The sequence below is a fragment of the Vitis vinifera genome, chromosome 19, assembly GCF_030704535.1.
Source record: "Vitis vinifera cultivar Pinot Noir 40024 chromosome 19, ASM3070453v1".
NCBI lineage: Eukaryota > Viridiplantae > Streptophyta > Magnoliopsida > Vitales > Vitaceae > Vitis > Vitis vinifera.
The window spans coordinates 7,277,834-7,301,795 of record NC_081823.1 but is presented as its reverse complement, the minus strand read 5'-3'; the positions used below and the strand labels follow the sequence as shown (position 1 = coordinate 7,301,795).

General features: G+C 31.3%; 1 protein-coding gene across 5 annotated transcripts; it reads right to left on the bottom strand.

Annotated features, from left to right (window-relative positions):
- Positions 1-1,057: 1,057 nt before the first annotated feature.
- LOC100267550 (65-kDa microtubule-associated protein 1-like) lies at positions 1,058-9,385 on the bottom strand. 5 transcript variants are annotated; one of them, XM_059735252.1, is made up of 12 exons: positions 9,261-9,385; positions 6,422-6,473; positions 6,228-6,300; positions 6,012-6,106; positions 5,682-5,885; positions 5,340-5,588; positions 5,026-5,241; positions 4,554-4,709; positions 4,133-4,444; positions 2,570-2,657; positions 1,799-1,947; positions 1,058-1,623 (listed from the first exon to the last, which is right to left on the bottom strand). In XM_059735252.1, the coding sequence occupies exons 4-12, from the start codon at positions 6,081-6,083 to the stop codon at positions 1,321-1,323; spliced, it is 1,749 nt and encodes a 582-aa protein (XP_059591235.1). In that variant the 5' UTR covers positions 6,084-6,106; positions 6,228-6,300; positions 6,422-6,473; positions 9,261-9,385; the 3' UTR covers positions 1,058-1,320. The 5 variants fall into 5 exon arrangements, with proteins under 5 accessions (XP_059591235.1, XP_059591236.1, XP_059591237.1 ...); XM_059735253.1 differs by having other exon boundaries at positions 6,228-6,256; XM_059735254.1 differs by having other exon boundaries at positions 6,422-6,450; positions 9,261-9,384.
- Between the last annotated feature and the right edge of the window lie 14,577 nt (positions 9,386-23,962).

Here is a 23,962-nt window from a genome sequence, read left to right as displayed (position 1 = left end):
AGTAATAAATGCATGCATATAATGAAAATTTTGATCCATTTATACTTGAAAAAAATTAAATTTTATTTATTTATATTCATTGAAAATAGAATAGTATTAGCAATTATTAAATTTGAATAATTATTCTTTATTTTTAACAAAATAAATTAATTATGCTTTTATAAGATATTAATATCCATATTTTTTATAATATTTATAAAATCATATGAATAGTAATAGAAATGGTTAATATCTATATTTGGATAATATTTATAAAAGAATATAATTTATGATTGTACTATATTATCAATATTTATATTTTATTAAAAACTATTTATTTATTTTATTTATTTTTAATTAAAAAATTAAATTTATAATTTGTGTTTTTTACAAAATCAAAATAAAAAATTACTTTTGAAAACAACTTATATAATAAAGTTTTTAGTTTTTAAATTTTTTAAAAATTATTTGTATTATGAAATCAAAATACCTCTTAATTAGGATGAACACTAAAATCATTTTTAATTTTATTTTTATTCAAACATAGAATGAGAAGTCTATTGCACACCTCATTCCCAATACCAAACACACCCTAAAAGTTATATATTTTATATAAAAATTACTCTCATTTTTTATTTTAAAAAATAAATAATGTTTCCAAGCAAAAGTCCTAATTAATTATTCATCACCTAGTCTATTCATTGCTCTCATTTCCATAAACGGAAATGAAAACAGTTTTGAAAAACTAATTTGATTGCCATTACCAAACAAATCCTAAAACCAGGAAAAAGGTAAACAGTGGAAAAATAAAAAGAGAGGGTGACAATGTATGAGGCCCAGAGGCTTTCCTGCAGTGAAAAATGCTTGAATTGCTTTTGTAATAGATTCACTGCTTATTTGCAAACAGGGGTTTCCCCTAGGCAAGGATGCCTGGAGATGCATGTCTTTAAGTTTCCCCAACTTCCTCCACAAATACACTTATGGGTGTTCTTGCTAAGGCCTGGTGGGATGATTTGGAACCACAAGAATCCCTGCCCAGATAAGAAACTTGGGGGAAAAAAAGAAACATGCAGCTATCTGAGCTAGACCAAGATTTTTATTGCCAGAGGCAGGCATCCAAAAGCATATCCTACAATACAAATGAAACTGCTGCATGAATTTTAAAAGCTTCCAGATGCTAAATTTGACATACACAGCTAGAAAACAGTCCCTACTCCCTTACTGCCACTTACTCCCTCATCGTTTCAAAGATATATCCCTACAGCAGAAAACTACTAATAACAACACTAATATCACAGGGGTGTAAAATCACAGCTCTCTCATCTCTCGTCTCTTGTTTCATCAAGGTGAAGCTGGAACTGGTTCTGTACCAGAAACATGTGAGGCAGCATCTTCTTTTGATATGGCAACATAGTTGACAGGGGCAACCGGCCTGGTATTATCCCTCTTCCCATCTTTAGATGTAGACCTCGCACCATTTTGATTTGCATTCAGAGAGAGCCGCCTGCTAGGAGTTCCATTCGCACCTCCATTTGCTCGTGGTCCCACCACCTTCTTTGGACCAAGTGGGCGACCAGGACTTGGCCGCGAACCAAAAATGGCTTCCTGTTCTGTGTTTAGCAGCTCATGGAACTTTTTCTGATCCTGTCATTTATAGATGTTATACCCAATTTAGTACAAGAAACAAATAGCCTAGAATGGTGATGAATAAACACCAAAAGCTCATGTAGGATTGAGGTCATGTCAGAATTAATTGGGTCCAATGTGGAAACATGCTTGAGCCCATCTGACCTTCACAAAGCAATCTAGTTAGCCTTACCCTCATTCTCCGCTTCTCTTCTTCTCTATCATGCCTGAGCATAGCATATTCATCTAGCATGGCAAGGAGAGGAACACCGTCGTAAGTAAATGGTATACCATGATCTTCTTCCCATGCCCCAGTTTTGGCAACCAATGTGTCAACAAGAGCTACAGAGCCAAGAAAACCATCCAATAATAAGCACATCAAGCCAAGCTAACATAACAGCATGGATTATCTTCTTCTTTTTAATGAAATTATCAGTTTTCACCTTTCATCTACCATACACACAACAAAAGCTCAAAAACACACTCATGGATAAAGGAAACTTCTATTGTTTAGAGTTTTTTTTTTTTTTTCTTCTTTTATAGGTAAATGAAGACTGTATTAATAGAAAAAGGAATACACAACATATACAAAGCGGCCAAAAGCGAGAATACACTAAAACCAACAACCATGCCCTAAGAACCTAACCAGTCTTTGAAGTCTTATATTATGAAGAGTTTCTACACAAGCAATTCATTCTTTTTTGAACTCTTCCATTAAATCTTAATGTTAAGTTTTTTGATAGGCAAAATCTTAAAGTTCCTCGGCTCCAATATATTAAGAAGGGCACTAAGGCTTCTTGATGGGTAAAGAATCCCACTTAAGTCAACTTTATACTCATATATTTGTCCAAAGTTGTGGTAGTGAAGATCCTACAAACATGAATAAACACAAACACTCCATTTGTAATGAATATCATGTTATTCAAAATATAATCTTTGTACTAAGTGTGATTTCTTTACATACCTGGAATTTTGTTGACTAAAATCCGAGCTTTTTCAGCACGCTTGAGATTTAAGTGTGCACCTCTGCTTGAGTTATACCTGTTTTCATCCTGTTTCGGCAAGGCAATATCAAGTTGAGCTAAAAACCCCAAAAATACCAAGAATTAAATTAAGTTCAAGCCATGTACATGGGAAACTCACTCCCATAATTTTTCATAAAAGATGGGATGAGAGGAATATGTCAACTTGACTAGGCAACAGAGGAATGAGCACTCTCAATAAATATTAAGAAGAGATGTATTGCCAGGAGACTGCTGGTTGCTATAGAGTATCAGGGAAAAAGTACTCCAATAACAACGAAAAAAGGAGGATGTCCTTTTGAGTTGTCGACATAATAGAATTGAAGAAAATCATTAAGGTCCTGAAAGTAGAATTTATTTAAGAGAAATAATTATCATTCATAGCTGCCAGTCATCATAGCAAATCAGAGGTATTAAAGATGATCATGACCAACTGTTTTTGCAGTAGATTGGTGTCTTTTGACATGAAAGTCAGAACGAGTTAACCAGGAGTGTGCATTTTTTTTTTCTTTTCGTTCTTTCCTCTTCTTCAACATATATTATTTTTTCCAGTAGAATTTACATGATTTTAGGACAAAGTAATGGGATTACTAAATTTTCTTTCCTTTTTTATAAATTCACACAAAACCAAAGGAGCTATTCTCTATTTTCATCATTCTTGACTAGGGAGGGCACTGTGCATAAAAGGCCTAGATTAGGCATGAGAAATGTTTCGATTTGGAACTCAAAGTCATCCAATTGGGCAAGATAAATATTTAGATCGAAACTCAATATTGAACCTAATTGCAACTATACCTGAATTACATTGGAAGGTTAGGAACAGTAGCAGAGCCAGAAAGTAGAGGCAGGGGCAAAATCCAACTAAAATAACAAACTTAGTTTGGTGGTATAGTCCATTTCTCTTCTTTAGAAGGGAGTCAGTTTCAAATCTAGCTCTAATCATAGCTGTTTTAATCCACAGGTTAGGAATATCATAATCCATACCGGCTGTGGAACATCATAATCCACCTCTAATCGTACATGTTTTAATCCATAGGTTAGGAATATCATAATCCACACTGGCATCCATAGCATTTAACAGACTAATTATTGGTCCAACAGTGTTATTCCAACCACGCAACCATATTTTGGCAGTCAACCTTCATAGAAAATAGATTAGATGACTAGAAGAAACTTTTTGCACTGAACATCAGTATTTGATAAAGCCCAAATTGTGGTTGTGGTCATGATCCAAAAATATTGTTTTAGCAAGAAACAAGGATCAGTGGTTTGCAACAATAAGGCCAATCAAAATGCATGATAAACAATTAGTTCAGGATTGGGACAGACAAGCAAGTTGCACGACCACATTGATGCTGACAAAGCTCTATTTGCTGTTAGGCTAATGGCTTGAATAGGAGTGCAACAACATTGCAGAGAGCACAAATGAGCATTCCTAATCAAGGTGGATCTAATCCACAACGAATCCAGGGAGGGAGGGGGAGAGAGAGAGAGAGAGAGGATACCCGATTGTAGTCTTCAAGCCAACTCTCTTCTTCACAAGCTGACATCCATTTCTCAACCTTGTCTAATATATCCTTTCTGCTGAAAGCCTCTTCCTTTGCTTTTGTTATTTGATTGTCCATATCGGCCAGTAACTCAGAAGGCTCAACATCCCCAGAATCAATAAGTGACATAATCTTTGCTCGAGCAGCCTCTGGATCTATTTCTATGTGAGCACGGGCAAATATCTCTTCGAGCTCAGCTTGCCTCTTGAAAGCAATTTCCTTCATCCTGCTGGCTTTCAGTTGATCAAGCCTTTCAACTTCCACCTCAGCCTTAGCAACAAAAGGAAAACAAAGTAAAATGAATAAACTGCCAGCATTATCCATTAAACATTACTATTCTGAAGCCAAAATTAAGCATTACTGTTCTGAAGCCAAATACCTGCTCAATCAGATCCAGAGCAAGGGCACCAGGGATGGTCACTTCATCAACTGAAGCAGATATGTTACAGGTAACATGATCAAACAAACTCCGCTCCTCCTCTGGGGTATCCATCAGATTCCACAGATCAATTAGCTGAGTGGCTAACTCTTGAAGCTGTGGAGAGGAGACACATCAAAGAATAATTCATTTTGTCGTAGCAACCAACAGGTGCAGTGATTTTCAAAGCGAAAAAACATATATAGATCTCATATGAATAGGGGACAAAGAGGCTGAAATATATAGACAACAAGACATTGAAAGGATAAGAATTATAGATTAATTTAAGAGAACAATGAGATGAGATGCAAAATCTCCAGGACATTGGCTCCCAGAGCATCCATGTATGAAAAATCTAAAGCAAAATGATGAACTACCGATTAACTCTTCGCACAATACTAACCAGGTAAAGCAGGAACACTAAAAATTTTACCTTCTGTAGCCTCTGCTTCTTGTCTTCCTTTAGTGCTAAGACTGTCTTAGCCAGCCTAGAAAGGGTGTCATTGCTAATGCTTTTGGATTGCACACCAGTTGAGTCATTTAAGCTAGGATGAACTTCAGTAACAGTATTAAAGAAGTCCATCCCAAGGACAGCACATAGATCATGAACAGTGCTCACAAACTCAAGGACCTTGTGCAACCTGTCACTCTGGCAGATCAAATAATTAATTGGTGGTGATCCTGAAGACATATGGGCTAGCATAAAAGTCCATAACTAATATAGTGTGAACTGATCTATAATTTTACCTTTTCTTTCTGGAGTTCTTGGAGTTGGCCCTGAAATTCATCCAGCTTCTTCAAGGATAGGTCAGCCTCATCAACCACAGGAACCTCACTAAGATTTGAGTTCCCAGCAATTTCTCCACATATCTTTTGAATCTGTGTCTGTACATCAGAAAACTCCTTCACTCTCTCTTCTTTCTGTTTCCACAGCTGTTCGAGCGTCGGTGCTATAGCTGCAAGCTGTTCCTTGATTGTGCCAGAAGTTTTATCAGGCTGTAAACCAAAGCAAAGAAATCCATCAGCAACCAAGCTTTACAGCCATCAAGCATACAACCCATTCAATATGATAAGTGTAAAATTATTTACAATTCCAACAAAACTTTTCTCTCCAAGTGCTGATAGAAGACGGGAGAGTTCAAGTTGGGCATCTGCCAAGGCCTGAAGAAGGTGTGCTCTCGATTTCACAGCCTGATCAACCTTCCTCTTATAAACGTCCAAGCACTCTTGCTCTAACTGAAGGAGCATTTTATCACGTTCCTCATCGCTTTCACCAACCTCATCCCAGATTTGCTGCATTAAACCATGGTTTACAGCATTTAGCGTATTTGCCCTGTTCCTCAGTATGCAAGGTCTACTTATAACACTAATATATCACAAAGTAAACAATGACCAAAGAAGTTTTTAAGTATGAATTGCCTGCAATTTCTGCAGCAATGAACCACAAGTAGTTTCTCCAAGGAGAGGAATTTCAGCATCTGCCACTGCCATTTACGTTAATACTACAATCCAACCTGCAAATAGCATTCGAAAGACATTCATTATATACATGTATGTACACATTTACATACCCAAAGCATTTCTAACTACATAACAGATATGACATGCATGTCATAAACACAGAACCATGCTTACCTTACTAACCAGCAAGAAACAGCACTCCACTACATAAGCATAATATAAACACCTGTCAGTACTACAATCCAACCTGCAAATAGTGTTCGAAAGACATTCATTAAATACATGTATGTACATATTTACATACCCAAAGCATTTCTAACTACATAACAGATATGACATGCATGTCATAAACACAGAACTATGCTTACCTTACTAACCAGCAAGAAACAGCACTCCACTACACAAGCATAATATAAACACCTGTCAGTACCATCCATAACATAAGACCAAACAAATAGTCAGTACAAATGACCACATAACATAAACTCCTGTCAGTGTGTTGATAGAATAAGACCAAACAAACAGTCAGGACAATGACCAAGAAGTCGCATAAAACAATACTAACAGTGCATCCAGAAAATCGAAAAAGGAAAGATGAGACAAAATTGGTGGGCCCTGTATTCAAAGCTCAAGCTCACCTAGACACAGAGCTTGTTGAAAAAAAATAAATATATATATATATATTTTATAAATAAGTAAAAATATTGTATTACGACGAGGCGCTAAAATAGAGACCCAAAGATGTACAGGAAAGAGACACTCACCCCCTTACAGCTGAAACATGAGTGAAAATATATATATATATATATATATATATAAGATACAGTTGAGTGTCAATGTGTCAATATAGGCTTAAAGCAGATCTACTGCAGAACCTCTCTGGTTGCATGATGGAATCAAAATCCACCAGAGGGCAGACTATATGTCAATATCATTTCTTTGAGAAAAAAAAATGATAGCCCAAAATAAATTAATTAACAAGTACTTCATCTTATCAAATTGATACTAAATCTGGCACATGAATTAGTTCCAAATCAGATTTCACCAAGCATTTCTTATCAATAATAAAAGAAATGGAAAACAGTATTATTAGATTGTAAGTTTCAAAACAGTTTAACCTGAAATTTTCTTTGGTAACCAAGAAGACTGGATTTAGCACTCATCTTTTATGAGGTTTTGGTTGTCCCAAAACAAAAGCATGTTTTCTGAGATTCTGGAAAGAAAGGTAATAAAAAAAATAAAGCCAATTCAAAATTTTAATGCCTTTCTTTTCCAGCATTACCCAGCAATCAAACAGGGGATAGTAATTCATTCTACTAAAACCTACTCAATTTACCAAATTATAGAACTAAGAACAAAAAAGCTATAAACTTTGTAACCACTAAATGAGAATCAAATAAAACCACCCCATTACTAAAATATGCATCAATCACTACCCAGGATCCGTACAGTCATCACAATCAAGAAGCAAGACAAACTCAAAACCCATCAGAAGACGTAATGTTCTCTCAAATGGAACTTCAAAAAAATTTCAAATTTCTACTTCCTTTTTTCATTTCCCACATTTTCTCAGCAGCCAAACAGACCATTACTAGATCACTCCACCCAAACCACGCTACTTGATCAATGATAATCTGAACCCCTCATTCTCGCAAAAAATGCCCATCAATCAATGTCATTGACCCCTACATTATCACAACCACTACCCACATACCATAAATCCATCAAATCAGGTGCCACAACAGAGTGAAAACCCAAAGATGTGTATTCTGTTCTCTTGTATCCCAGATCATTTTAAAAAAATCCAAAATTCTAATTTATTTTCATTCCTACACTTTTTCAGCAACAAAACCAACCATTATTAGATCACTCTACTCAAAATCAACTAACCAAATTATAGCACTAAAAACACAAGCACAATCTTCTTCAAGAAACCCAAACCCAACCCCAAGCCCTTAATTTCACACAAATATCTGTCAATGACTTTCATTACCTTCTTCACTTATCACAATCCCCAGTCCTAAGCCTTAAATCCATCACAATCAAGAATCACAAAGAACCTCAAAACTCCAATTCAGCTGTAGATTCTGTTTTCTCAGACCCCAAACAATAAAAATAAACAAAAATGTAATTTCCTTTCATTTCCTGCATTTTCTCAGCAACCAAATAGACCTTTACTAGATCACTCTACTCAACCAATAAACTAACCATCTTATAGAACTAAAGATAAAAAAACCCACCCTTTTAATATCAAAAAAGGTCTATCAATCACTGTCATATACTTATCACACTCACTACCTGTAAGCTTTATATCAATCATAATCAAGAAGCACAACAACCTCGAAATCCCAAAGTCAGGAGGTTTTAGTCTTCCGATCCCAACTAACAAATTTCTAATTTCTTTTCATTTCCCGCATTTTGTTAGCAGCCAAGTAGACGCCTACTAGATCACTTTACTCAGAAGGCAATTGACTGACCAAAATATAGCAGTAAACAAAATCACAAACTCCTCAATCAAGCAAAACACAAAAACCCACCCCTTAATTTTATAAAGATGTCCATCAGTCACTATCATCAACCTTCTGTACTTATCACAATTACCAACCCTAAATCATCCATCCATCACCGTCAAGAAGCACAACAACCCCAAACCCCAAGATATGAAGTTTTTTCTCTCAGATCCTAACAACAAAAAATCCAAACTCCCAATTTCTTTATATTTCCGCCATTTTCTCAGGAACCAAACAGAGTACTACTAGATCATCCCACTGAAACCCAATTAATACACCAAATTAGGTCATTAAAAACAGAATCACAAACTCATAACACCAAGTCCAGGGAGGTTATGTTCTCTCAGATCCCGGTAACAACAAATCCAAACTCCCAATTTCCGCACACTTTCACCATTTTCTCAACAACGAACAACCTACCACCCAACCATCCCACTCAACCCCGACAAACAAATCAAATTACATCTGTAAACCCGCAGTAGGAAAAAATCCACACCAATACTACCCCTAACCCTACATAAACCACAACCAAAAAATGAACAACTTCAAAAAAAAACACAGGATCTCCCCTGAACAAGCCTGACCCAGTAACCAAACAGCATTGAACAAAAGAACCCAGAAACAGCCACTCTAAAGAGTAAAGAATGAGGAGTTGCAACTAAATGATAAAATCAGAGACGAAGCAGATAATGCTGACCCAGATCGTGGTTGGAGCTAGGGTTTGTGGGGTTTGTGCGCTCAGATCTAAGCGTTAGAGTTTCAGAGACGGTGATTTGTGTGTGGAGTGGACAGGGAGAGAAAGCAGAGCGAAAATGGAGAGTGAAGACTTATATATCGCTCCTGTCACTGTATCTATTGTCTGAAAATATGGCTTTTCTAGTGCCCGTGTTTCAGGATTTATTTACGATTATGACACTGTCGCTGTTTGTGGAGTTTGACCGGATGATAGAGAGGTCTGGCTTTTAATGTACCTTTAAAATGAAATGATTTCATTTTTGGGTTTTAGACTTTAGTCCGCAACTATTTTTATTTAAGCATGCAAAATTTTTAACTTTTTGGAATTTACCCTCTTTTAAGCATTTCACCAAACACCATAGCTGCACTAAATGGTGATTTTCAAAGTATGGATGTCTTCTCACCCTTAATTTTTAAGGCCCCGATCATTCTACACTTCATATTATTAATTGAATTTAGGCCCTATTAATAGTACATATTGAAAATTAATTTAATTTTTAATCCTTCGGTCTTAATTTTTTGTTTTAACTTAAAGTAAAAAATTAAACCCAAAATTATAATTAAAAAAAATAATTATATAAGTCAAAATTAAGTTTTTATGATAAACTTAAGACCTTGAAATAAGCTCTTAAATTTCAAAAACCTGCATGAGCAAATCCCTTCCAAATATCAAAGCATTCGTCTCTCTAAAAAAAATAACAAAAGTAATAAAGAAGGAAGGGGCATTTTTGTAGATGAGTTGGTGAAGAAAGGCATATACTTGGTGGCAAAAAGGTGGGCAAATCCCACGCATTAAAGAAACATTTGGCAATGAAAAGCAAAACAAGATTTTGGGCCAATGGGTCATGGTCATTGCTAGGTGGCATAAAAAATCTATTGAGTCCACATCTTCATCCATCACCTAGCATGGAATGTCACAAATTTGATGACAATAGTGATATCATTTTATCTTGTTTAATTTTGGATCTTATCTTATAATTGGATGATGCATAAAATAATCGGCATCTTATTATTTGTTGATCAATCCAACTTTTGCCAAATGCCTTTTCTTTTTTGGGTTTTTAGGATCGAGTATTTGTCCGTACACTATCCATGAAGAACATCAAAAGCAAACCATGAGTCTAGGTGGAGTTGGTGGGTTAAATAATGATGGGCATGGATGAGCTGGTTGATTTAGGATTGGATTTAATCTTGTAAATTAATATATATATTAAATCATGAGTAACAATCCAAATATTAAAAGGTCATGAGATTGGATTTGAGATTTGAATGAGATAAAAAAAAAACATATAATCAATGAAGACAAAAGAAATAATCATAACTATATAATTTGTCCTTGGTATACTTTTTCATATTTTTTTGCCAACGTCAAGGATCATAATTAGGGAGGAAAGGGCTAGAAATCAGGAAACTTTATTAAAGTAATATAGGAAATATTAGAGTGAATTCCGTAGTGTTTTTATTTGAAATATTTCATTTGAAAGCATTTTTTTAGGAAAATAATGTATAAAGAGTGTATTTGGTGGTATTTTTATTTAAAATATTTTTAGTGAAAATGATTTGTAAAAAAGTGTTTTTAAAAGAATAGTTAAAATGTATTTGACAGTGATTATAAGAAGTGTTTTTAATATTTTTAATATTTAAAAAAATAAATATTTTTAAATGTTAGAAATACTAAAATCATTGTCAAATATACTCTTAGAGTGTGTTTGATAGTGATCTTATAAAGTGTTTCCAAAATTGTAAGGCTTAAAAATGTATTTTAAAAGTATTATAAAAGTTAGAAACACTTCCTAAAATCATTACTAAACATTATCTTATAATGCATTTAGTAATGATTTTGAAAAATATTTTTAACATTTCTAATACTTAAAAAATAAAAATTTCAAATGTTAGAAAAACTAAAAACATTTTTTAAAATCACTATTAAATGTACGTTTATTCAGCATCATTACAAGTGATTTTTCAACCCTATAAATAATTTTATAGATTTTTCAAAGTGATTTTTAACAAAACATTTAATTTTTTTTTCAAAAATGCTTTTTAAAATCATTGTTAATAAAATTTAGTATGTTTATAAAAAAAACATTATAAATGATTTTCTAATAATATAAATAATCTTTTAAATATTTAAAAGTGTTTTTTAAAATTTATCCAACATCTACATTTTTTTTTCAAAAACATTTTCTTAGACTAAGAGCAATATAGAATCGATGTGAAACAGAAATAATGAGAAAAAAATAGTAAATTAGTAAAATATTTCTATTATTAGGGTGGGAAAGGGTAGAAATTGGGAAGACTTACTAAAGTATTACAGTGAATATTAATGGAGGAAAAAACAGTAAATTAGGGAAATATTTAACAAAAAAAAAAACATGAATTCTTTCAAAGATTATTAATGGGCCATGATGAAAAATTGAGCAATGACAGTTGACAAATGATTTGACTCCCCATGTGGATGGGTTTGGCAAGTAATCATATGGTGCCCCAGCAACATAAATAAATAAAATAAAAATTAATGAAAAATCATATGGCCATGTGGACACTTTTGTAGGGTTTGCTTCATGTGGGCTAGACAGGGAATGTATGGTGGCTTCTTTGGGTGCATTGAACCAGCCAAAAACCTCCCCACATGCATTTTGGACTACTCTTTCCTTTTCTGTCTTTTTTTTTTTTATTTTTTCTTTTCTTCTTTCATTGGCCAATCATATACATGATTTCTTGTATTGGAATCTTCAAGCCCTAATATGGTCTTAATGGGTTGAGTTATGGAATTTTCTAAAGCTTCATTTAGGTTTCTTTATTTTTTTAAAAAAAAAATATTCAATTCTCATCCATTTTAAATCTTATTTTTAATACTTGAATGTAAAATAAAAATTTTAATGTTTATTTGGATACATTGTTTATTTTTTATTTTTAAAAATATAAAATAATAATAATTTGTATATAAAATATAATAACTTTTATATAAAAACATGAATTTATTTTATATCTTCAAATTTTTAAATTTTTTATTTTTTAGATAGTTTTAAAAAAATTATGATTTTTTAAGATTTGTTAACAATTTGCTGAAAGTTTGTGGTTTTTTTTTTTTTTTTTTACTTTTTGTTAATTTATTACTTAATTTTTAATTTTTTTTAAAAAAAACGTGAATGCTAAAATAATATATAAGTATTTTGTAATGTAATCATGTTGAATATATTAACTATTTCTTTGTTTTCATGGGACAATATTTTGTTGTTTTTTCAATAATTTCTAATCTCTAATGGACCTCCAATAGGATTCAAACCCAAATAAAACTCTTATCATCTATCAAAGAAAAAGAAGAAACGAATGAATGTTGTAGGATTCCCAAAAAATTCCTTATTTTTTTTTGGAAGCAAATGAATAATCATTTGCTTTTTTTAAAAAAAACAAAAAAAGTACTTAATACTTAGCCTTATTAAACTAAGTTTTAAGTTCTAAAAAAAACAAACAACATTTTACTTTTCTAAACCTTTTAAATGGAAATGAAATTAAAATCAAATCGTTTTCCTTGTTTTTTCCTTTTTTGCGTGGTAGGTTGATGTGGGCATTTCCTTTATGGCCATTTCCGGAATTTTGGGCATAACGTGAGCAAGCAGGAATGAATAGGTGAAGGGTGGGACCGTGGGTGGTGGCCTACATGTTAGGACAGGGTGTCTTCTTGCTTATACGGACCTTGACTCTCGAGTCTCGGCAACTAGGATAAAGAGCAATGTGTTTTTCTGAGTTTGTTGGATTGGACAGCTATTTTACAAGGCCCATGCATGTTTGCAGCAGCCAGCACACTTTTTTGATTAGTGCTTAGTGGTCAGTGGTTGGAGCCAAGGCAGTGGGATTCATTAGTCCAACGGTCCACCTGTTCAATCATTATTTAACTAACTAAATTTTATGTCTCAAGTGCTACTTACCCACTTACACTTATTATATCCCGTCTTTTTCCAAATTCATTTTATAATAATAATAATAACAATAATAATAATAATAATTGTGATATCCGGAAAAAAAGTTCCTAATATTGCATATGTATGAGTTTTTCTTTACCATATAAACGTGTTTTAAAATCGTGAGAAAAATGATCGAAAACGGATAATATCTACATGATGAATACAAATTGTTACAATAATAATGTTGTAAAATAAGAAAATGAATAGTTTGAATCTAAAAAAAAAAAAAATTGTTAGGAGGAGCAATATTTGAATTATAATATTTAAAATTAAATAAAAGTGAATATTCTTGTTGATTATTGATAGGGTTAGCTCAAATCACCTAATATGAATAAATATATACAAATATAAAAAAAAATAACTTACAAGTGTTTCAATAAATTTCTTATTTTTTGTTTTTAAAATAAAAAAAGAGTAATAACTTTTTTTATAGGATATTTTTAAAGGTTTATGTTAAAAAAAATAATGGTTTTAAAAATTGTTTATAAAATTTAAGGCATAAAAAAAACCTTTATTGCCTCGAATTTAATTTTTTTTAAATATATCAGGTAAATTTATATTTTTTGTATTGAGGTTTACTTTTTATTTATTTATTTATTTTTAAAGAAAAAGAAATGCATCTAAATACAATGCTAAATTAATAGCATTACTAAATGAAGATCCAAAATAACTAAAATATCTAAATGTTTTAGTAAAAATAAATTGTTAATATTTTATAAAAATAATATTTATAAGAAAATTAACAAATACAAGTTTTGTTAAAAAAAAAAAAAAAATCTTAAGCGTGTCAAGTTAGGATTTAAAAGGTCTTAGGAAAAGTAAAAGAAGATTTTTTGAAGATATAAATCAGATTTTGATGGTCTTAAGCATGTTAAGATAGGATTTGTGTACTCAAATAACAATAAATATGTCTTAACATTGACCTTTATAAAAAGTAAGCATCCCTAAGCAGAAAAGAGTAAACTTTTTAAAGTAACTCATTTGTGCATTATTGATGCTTTTTATGAAAAATGATATCGATACTTTAAATGATACAAACTCATATTTTGATATGCATTTTCATCATTAAAAAAAAAGGCTTTTTTTAATCTTAACTTTTCAAAGCCGATCCAAGTCATTAAAAGTCATTTATGTAATAATTTTTTAGTTTTTGTATTGTTGACAAAAACAATTTGACCAAAGTGGCCACTTGGTTCACCTTGTCAACGTCTACCGATTTAGTAATCGATGAATTGATTGGCCAATTGACTATTTTTTAGTGATTTTCCTTTAATATGTTTACATTTCACTTGCACAACAAGTGATATCAAGGCATTGGTTAAAGATGTCAGGGAGAGTCTTAGTTGAAGATGCCTGAAGGAATCTTTGGTTGAAGATGTTTGGAAGAGCTTTGGTTAAAGATGTCTAAAAGAGTCTTAGAAGAGTAAAGAATAATATAACACAAAAGATGATTACAAAAAAGAATTTTAGTTAGGGTGAAATCAATTATTCTCTTATCAAAATGTGATACAAGAAACAAGAAGATTATAATGTGCAACAGAATGTGGTGCACAAAGGGAACAGTGACACATGAGGAGAGCGATGCACATAAGGAAATTGTAAATCATGGAGAGATTGAAAATTGACTTAATGAAATTTGATTCAAGATGAAGATTGTTAGGGAGGTATCTCAAATTTTTATTTAGAATATGCTCCTTTTTATATAAAAAATATTATATAAAATAGTCCCTAAATTAATATGTGATTGTAATTAGAGTCCTTGTGGAATAAGGAAAGCTAGTTGGAATATCTTTTTAAATATACTAGGTAAAGTTATTAGAGAGAGATGAAATAGAGATACAAGGAAGAGCGATAGACACCTTATGGAGCAAAAGAGCTCACTAGGGTATAAAAGTGATGGAACGTGAGAAATATCTAGTGGAATAATAGGGTTCATGGTTCAACATAGAGATACAAAGGGCTTATGTTCTCTCTCATTTATGGAGGTAAACATGATTGGTCTAACGCATAAAAACCTTATGTACCTTTTGTGTGGTTTGCTTTATTTTTTGTGTTCTTCTATTAATATATTTACATTGACACTTCCACTAGGTTCATGCTTTATTTTTTTGTGGTCTTAAGCATGTTAAGATAGGATTTGTGTGCTCAAATAACAATAAATATGTCTTAACATTGACCTTTATTAAAACTAAGCATTCCTAAGCAGAAAATAGTAAATTTTTTAAAGTAACTAATTTGTGCATTATTGATGATTTTTATGAAAAATAATATCAATACTTTAAATGATGCAAACTCATATTTCCCGTTTTTAGCTTAATAACCAACTTTCAACTTAAAACATTTTAAACAAATTTGAAAAACATTTGACACAAGGTTTTGGTTGAAAATATGAAATTATCCGATTTTAAAATATTTAAAACAAAATAATTATTTGATGATTTTGGTGCATAAGTAAATAATGTAATATATGAAAATCATAGTGCACCAACAACTTTACAAAGAGTTCTTATAAAGTTCGAGTCTTGAAAAATACTTCTCTTTGAGGTATTATCATTCTTAATGATTTCTCTTTGACTTGATTTGTCTTTGTGATTGTCATTTTGGAAATCGTTTTACCTAATCACACTTGAATATAATCATTAATTCTAAACCTTATTTTGTTATCATTAAAACATAAATTAACCAAACCTTGATTTCACACATACTTTTAGAGTATGTTTAGCAGTGATTTTAGGAAGCGTTTGTAACTCAAAGGTTAGAAACGTTTCCTAAAATTACTATTAAATGAACTTTTAGTCAAGTAAGAGAACCTCTGCTTTCTTTTAATAGATTTGAAATTGAACAGGTGATTTTTTTTATTTTTTATTTTTTTGGTTTCTTTTATTTGGTCTAGATTTAATTAGATATTTTAGAAAATTTTCATTCATATATTTTTTTCTTTTTTAGATTAAACTTTATTCAAATTTGATAGATAATTACTATTTTTAAACTTAAACAACTAAACACATTAATATTAATATGAAAAGATGACAACTTGAATACAACTTACCATAGTGGTCATTTCTCTTGTTTTTCTAGACAAGATTATTATGTATTTAGGCTTTAGTATATTTATACAAGTTCGAGGAATTTCAGTGCACCAATTGTACTAAGATATGATATTTATGAAAGTAATAAATAAATATTTTTTGTTTTATTTAGGAAGAAACAAGTATTTTTATTTTTATTTTTTTAAGTGAATGAATGAGGAAGTTAAACGGATGTGATTTGTTGAAATAAAACTTATTATATTTTATATCTATAAGTTACTTCTCATTTATATTTTTTAAAAATAAAAAATAAGAATTGTATCGAAATAAGCAAGTAGCATTTTTTTATATTAGATTATGTTTTTAATTTAATTTATTTTTTATTTAACATAATTAACACAATCTTCCTTAAATTATTATACCATGAAATAAAGTGATTAAGTGATTTAATTAGAAGTATTAGATTGTTAAAAGGGTATATGCTAAATTATTACTAAACACTTGATAATCAAAGGATATTTTTTCACTTGAGAAACAATTGTCATAGACTTAAAACAGTTTTTTTTTTTTAGCTTTTTGCTGAAAGCAATTTGCTTTCAGAATTTAGGTGGTTTGTTTTTGGGAGAATTATGTTTTGGGGGTAGATGAGCCCCCAAATTAACAAAAGGTCCATGTAACTCTTCAAATTGTGCCCAAGACCTAATGAAAGTATGGAAATTGAGTTGAAGGATATCATCCTTCAGTATTTCCAAAAATGCCCTTTATTGATTTTGAGAAAAAAAATTAATATTTTTGAAAAATACTTTTATTTAATTTAATATTTTTGATTTAATTTAATATTTTAAAAAAATATTTTTATGTAATTTAATATTTTTAAAATACTTTTATTTAAATTTAATATTTTTAAAAAATAAATTTATTTAATTTAATATTTAAAAAATTTATTTAATTTAATATTTTTTTAAATACTTTAATTTAATTTTATATTTTTGAAAAAAAATATTATATTTAATATTTTTGAAAACTACTTTTATTTAATTTCGTATTTTTGAAAAAAAAATGTTGAAAAAAAATTATTTAACTTAATTTTATAAAATATTTTAGGGATAACCGATCAAAAGGGACAAAAATCCCTTAATATTGTAAAACTAACCCCCCACTTTTAATAGCCTCCAAAATGATCCAATCCAAACAAAAATGCCCCTCAGCTACATGAGCTCCTTTTTCCCTCCCATTCTAATTTTATTTCCCTTCATTCACCTCTTTTTTATTCTTTCTTCCACTTTCTCCTTTTTTTCATTTTCTCCTGTTATTCCGTTTCTCTTTTTTTAGTGCATTTCTTCAAGTCTCACACAGTTTCTCTTCAGATTTCTTCAACTTAAAGCGCTTTAAGTTGTGGTTGGATAAACAATGTACGTTTATTTTCATTTTTCTATATTTTTTTCTTTCATGTTTTATTTATTGAATATTTTCAAACATTTAATGAGATGTAGTAAATATTTAAATAAGTTTAAAATTGTTATAATTTTTTTAATATCATTTACAACCATGAAAAAATGGATTAAAATAAAGAAACAATCAGCTTAAAAAGTGTAGTGTGGAGAAACATTGTCCACATGGAAAAATCAAATGATGGTAAGTAATAAAACTTATGGAATTTAATGATGGTTTTAGTATTGTTTGCATATTTGTTCTTTATATAGATGTAAATATATGTGTTAATAGGGTTTTGATATAATATATAAAGTTATATTTTTTAGTTATATACCAAAACCTTACGGATATTAAGTTGAACTTGACGTAAGTTAAGATTGTATATAGTTATTTTATAGTAACATTATATTATTGTTATTTTATTTAATTATACTCAATTTGAGTTGAATCATTTACAAATTACCCTTGACATTAAATGAATTACAACATAACCAATCTTTTAGTAAATAAATATATTTTTATTGTTTAAAATAGTTTAGAGTTACAATGTCTGAATTTATTTAATAACTATATACATTGTATTTCTATAGCATTATTGGTATTATTTGAAGTAATAAAGATGATTAATAATGTTATTTATTTGTTGTTTATTAAAAAAATAAATATGTGTAATGAAATAATATGTATTTAATAATGAATGAGTTTTTTAAAACTAATACCTACTTATTGGTGCTAATGCTATGATGTAACTAAAAAATATTCTAATATTGTTTGTTGATGCCACTAATTGAATTATTTTGTTATTTCAGTGGTTGTTGAAGTAGGAATAATGCTTTTATATGAAGGAGAATGGGTACGAGATAGAAATGTTTTCTATTTCGAAGGAAGTAAAGGTAAAGGCATTGAGATCCCGAAAACTATATCATATAAAGAGTTATTAGGGGTTGTTCATCATATTCTGAAGCTAGATCCAACAAATTGCTTTCTTTCAATGAAGTGTGTATTCAATGCCAACATACCCACAAGTCCTATACAACTAACTGATGATGGGGATGTGAAATTCTTTATTGGTTTAAATTGTACAAATGGTAAGCTGCCTGTTCCATTGTGCATCACAGTTGAAAAGAGAATTGATAATCACAATCAGAAATCAATTTGCAATTCTTATTTCGAATGTCATATGTCTTCCGAGATTGATAAAGAATTGAATGGGGACTCAATGTTGATGCATAAAAGTAGATACATTCATTGTGATTTAGTTGAAACTCTTATTGTTGATGGTGAAAATGGACCAAGATTTCAAAATGAGTCACTTGAAGGGTATAAAGTTCATGATTGGAACATGAACGAGACTACAATTAATGAGGAGGATTATAGGATGAATACTAACCCTACTAATGATAAGCAAGTGACCCAAATTGGCTCATTCAGAACTGTTTCAGCTCAGAGTGCAGAAATCTTGATCATAATTGATACAAATGATGGTTTCATACATGACAATCCCACTATAATCGAAGATGTAGCAAATGAAAGACAAAACATGATGCAACAACCTATAGTTAGTGGAATTAGTGATGACCATCTAGAAGAACACCAAATATACTCAAGTAAGAAAGAATTACAAAGGAAGTTGTATATGATGGCTCTGAAAAGGAAGTTTGAGTTCAAAACAACTAAATCAACTACTAAGTTATTGCTTGTTGAATGTTTTGATAAAGAATGCAAGTGGCGAGTTCGTGCTACCAAGTTGGGGGTTTCCAATATGTTTCAAATAATGAAATTCTACTCAACACACACTTGTCGGTTAGATATGATGTCTCGTGACAATTGACATGCAAGTAGTTGGTTGATTGGTGAGAGTACATAAGTTGTTCCATGATGCTGCCCATGCTTATCGTGTTTCAGAGTTTAATTTTATATTTGGGCAACTAGAGATGATTGACCCAAGAGCAGTAAGATATTTGATGGATATAGGAGTTGATCGATGAGCATGTTCATATTCTACCGGAAAAAGATATAATATCATGACGACAGGGATCGTTCAAAGCCTTAATGCTGTGTTGAAAAATGCTAGAGATCTTCCGGTTTTGTAATTGGTTGAAGAATTGAGAAACTTACTTCAAAAATGGTTTGTGACTCGTCAACAACAAGCAATGTCAATGTCAACTGAACTTACCATGTGGGCTGATGGAGAAATTCATTCGAGGTATAATATGTCAGCAACATATCTAGTGGAAGCTATCAACTCCAAGGAGTGTAATGTTAACTATGTCGGTATTAGTGCTCAAGTGAATTTAGACACTCGTTCATGCACATGTCGACAATTTGATCTTGATCATATTCCATGTGCACATGCTATTACTGCTTGTAGATTTTACAACATTTCATGTTACACTTTGTGTTCCAAGTATTTTACTACTAAAGCATTGTTATCTTCATATTCAGAGTGTATTTATCCAACTGGAAATGAAATAGATTGGGTAGTACCTAATCATATTCGTGACAAAGTTGTGTTACCACCTAAAATGAGACGCCCAACAGGAAGACCAAGGAAAGTAAGAATGCCTTCTGGTGGAGAGGGCAAGCGCACATCTCGTTGTAGTCAATGTGGTCAATATGGGCATAATCGGAAAACATGCAAACGACCAATCCCTTGATATCATGATAGCTTTGGCACTCTATGAACTTACATGGAATGAAAATTGAAATAGTGAGCTTTTTTTTGTTTTTTTTGGTACCCATGTGAACGAAAATATAAGTTACTTTTTTTGTATAAGGTGATAGGATAAGCACATAGATGAATATTGTAATAATGATCCCTTTTTTTTGCATACCCATAGAAATGGAGATAATTGTTTTTTTTGTACATATATGTTATGATGAGTTATGTATAAAGTATGAATGAAAATTGCATGTTTATTCTCAAACTATGGACTCAACTGTTCTCACGTTTATTGATAAGGAACTTGACAATAGTTAAGTTCAGGTTTTGTCTGAGGACTGTAGACTTAACTACCTTCAAGTTTGTACATAGAACAACTTGACAATGGTTAAGTTCAGGTTTTATCTAAAGACTGTTGACTTAATTGCCTTCAAGTTGGTACATAAAACAACTTAACAGTAGTTAAGTTCAGGTTTTGTCTAAAGACTATGGACTTAACTACCTTCAAGTTTATACATAAAACAACTTGACAATAGTTAAGTTCAGGTTTTGTTTAAAGACTGTGAACTTAACTACCTTCAAGTTTGTACATAAAACAACTTGACAATAGTTAAGTTCAAGTTTTGTCTAAAGACTGTGGACTTAACTACCTTCAAGTTTGCACACATAATAACTTGACAACAATCAAGTTTAGTTTAAAAGGTCAATTGTATACATAACTATCGAACAACATTCATCAAAATATCCAAGCATATATATCAAGCTGTCCAACTACATTTATCAAAATGTCTAACTACATATATGAAGCTATCCAATTACATATAACAAACCATCCAACTACATTATTAAAATGTGAAATATCAACATGAATTCATTACATAGGCAAGTATTTCATATAAAATAACTCTGCTGCCATCTTTTCCAGAAACCAATCCATTCGAGCACTTATTAACGATTTCAATGGATGGTTGTGCATTAAGTATTCAACATATTTGATAACAAACATGCCACAATCACCACTGCATGGTACATAGATAATCAATGTTAGGACTATTATTAAAGATTAAGTGTATAAGATATGAAAGTAAATTTAAGATCACTTACTCATTTTCCTGTTGAGGAATATCTTGCAATCGTTCAATTTCCTATTCTTGGCAGTTAACTTTTGTGTTACCATGAAACCCATAATATGCTATTGCATTTAATATATGCGACAACAATTTGGCTAATGGTTTAATGGCAACTTGCAATCTTGCATTATTATTGATGCCCATCAATGATTCATATACATATATAATCCTTCGATGAAGGTGGATAACTCATAATACGCAATGACTAGCCCGAACATTGATGGGGACATACACAATGTCAACATCATGCCATTTGACATAATAAAGAGGTTGCAAATCATTGGCATAATCAATAAGAATGTCATTCTCTGGTAATTTGAATTGGTTCCATTTCTTGCCATGCTTAATCCATCTTGCTTGAGCATTTTGCTACATAGAATAAAGTTAACATACATAAATAAATAACCAAGATTATAAAATTCATTATTACAAAAAATTAAAAATGATAACTAAAATTCAAACTACACATACCCAAAACATAGTATCCACTGTGGTAAACTTTTGGGAAAAAAGATGAGGATTTTCTATTCGCCACTTCCGGAAAAAGAAGAAGGCAACATCAATGTGCTAACAATTACAACCTGTTTATTCTAGTGTTTATTGAAATTTGAAACAAAACCAAACCATTTTGAAATTGCAACCTGTTGACAATGAACTTGATAGCAGTTAAGTTTAGTTTTTTCTTAAAATATATATTTAAATCAAAATTCTAAATATTTGGATAAAATAATTTCATAAAAATTATATTCAAATACATTATAAATTCATAACAAATAACTTCATTACACAAAATTTCAAAACCTTTTGATGGTAAACTTGATAGTAGTTAAGTTTAGTTTTTTCTAATCATTCAAATATTGCTTTAAACCTTGGACTATAACCTCACTGAGAAAATTTTCAACAATTAGATTATCAATTCATGAAAAATAAATTCATAAAAAAAGGATAATCGATTAAAAGGGATAAATTTTTTAAAAAAAATTAAAAATCAAAATTTCAAGTAGAAAATTAATGCTTACTGAATCAGTTGATTTCTTCTCATTTTTTTATGACGATAACGAGGTTTCAAAACCTTCATTTCTTTCACTTCTCTTTTTTCTCAAAATTTTATACCTATTTTGTTTCGTATTTTTCATCACCGAATTTTTTTCTTCCTCCATTTTCATGAACTGAATCAACACATAATATTAGAAAGATGAAAAATAGGGTTTGATTTCAAAAAAAATAAAAGGAACCAAAATAAGACACTTAGGGTTTCTTCTCATTTCATGGATGAAGATTCATATGTACAGTTCGAAAAACTGAAATCAAAGAATGAAACAATGAAACTTACTCTTTGTTTTTTCCTTGTGTTGTGTTGCTTTTTTGTTCTCTTGCAATAAACGGAAAAGTCCTTCGTGATTTCTTTCTTGCAGGTTAACAGATGGAACAAATGGGTTTGCAGGGTAAGGAAGAGACACAGCACAGGGGAAAATTGGAGTTGGAGGGAAAATGGGCTGAAAAGATAGTTGAGGGGGTATTTTTGTCCGAGTTGGGTCATTTTTGAGACTTAAATAAGTGGGGGGTTAGTTTTACAATATTGAGGGATTTTTGTCCCTTTTAATCGGTTATCCCAATATTTTATATGTGTTCTTAAAGGGTATATTTGTCCGTTACTATTTCATATCCTTCAACTCAATTTGAAGAGTTATATGGACCTTTTGTTAAATTAGGGGGCCATCTACCCCCAAAACATAATTCTCCCTTTGTTTTTCTAGTTTTTGATGACTTATTACTGAATTTTTGGCTAAATAGAAAAAGCAAGCTTTTTAAACCTCCCCAAATCAACCTGACGCTCGACGCCCAACCCTAGCCCATCCTATGCTGCAAGCCAAACACGTGTAAACAACCAAGCCCATCTGCAATAACCTTGAGATCGGAGTCCGTGATGCCGGGGTAAAAGGATCTGGAAATGGACTGCGACAAGTCCAGCTCAACCAACCTCGAGAACCTCACAGCCATCTTGTGAAGCATGAGAGGCCCCACCCTGGCGCATAGCTTCTTCCGCTCGGTGCTTTACAAATGCAACCATCTCTTGCAAACCAACTCGAAGACCTCCTTGTCCTTGTCGCTCTGCAGTTTTGCCAAAACCGCTCGGAGCTCGTCGTCTGTTAGCACCTCGTTGATGCAAACCCCAGATGATTCCTCCACCCCCGCCATTGACGACGAAGAAATCCCATACCCCAACCCCGGAGAAGAGAGAAAACAAAACCCTAATTTCGAAATGGAGGATTACGGCTAATCAAAACCCTAATATGCTTTTCAACGGAAGGCCAGAAGGAGGATAGAGAGGAGGAAAGTGGGAGTGAAATTACTAGAATAATGCTTAATATAAAAAAGTATTTAAAAAATAAAAAGTATTTAAAAATAATTTGATTTAGGTTTTATCAAGATTAAGTTTA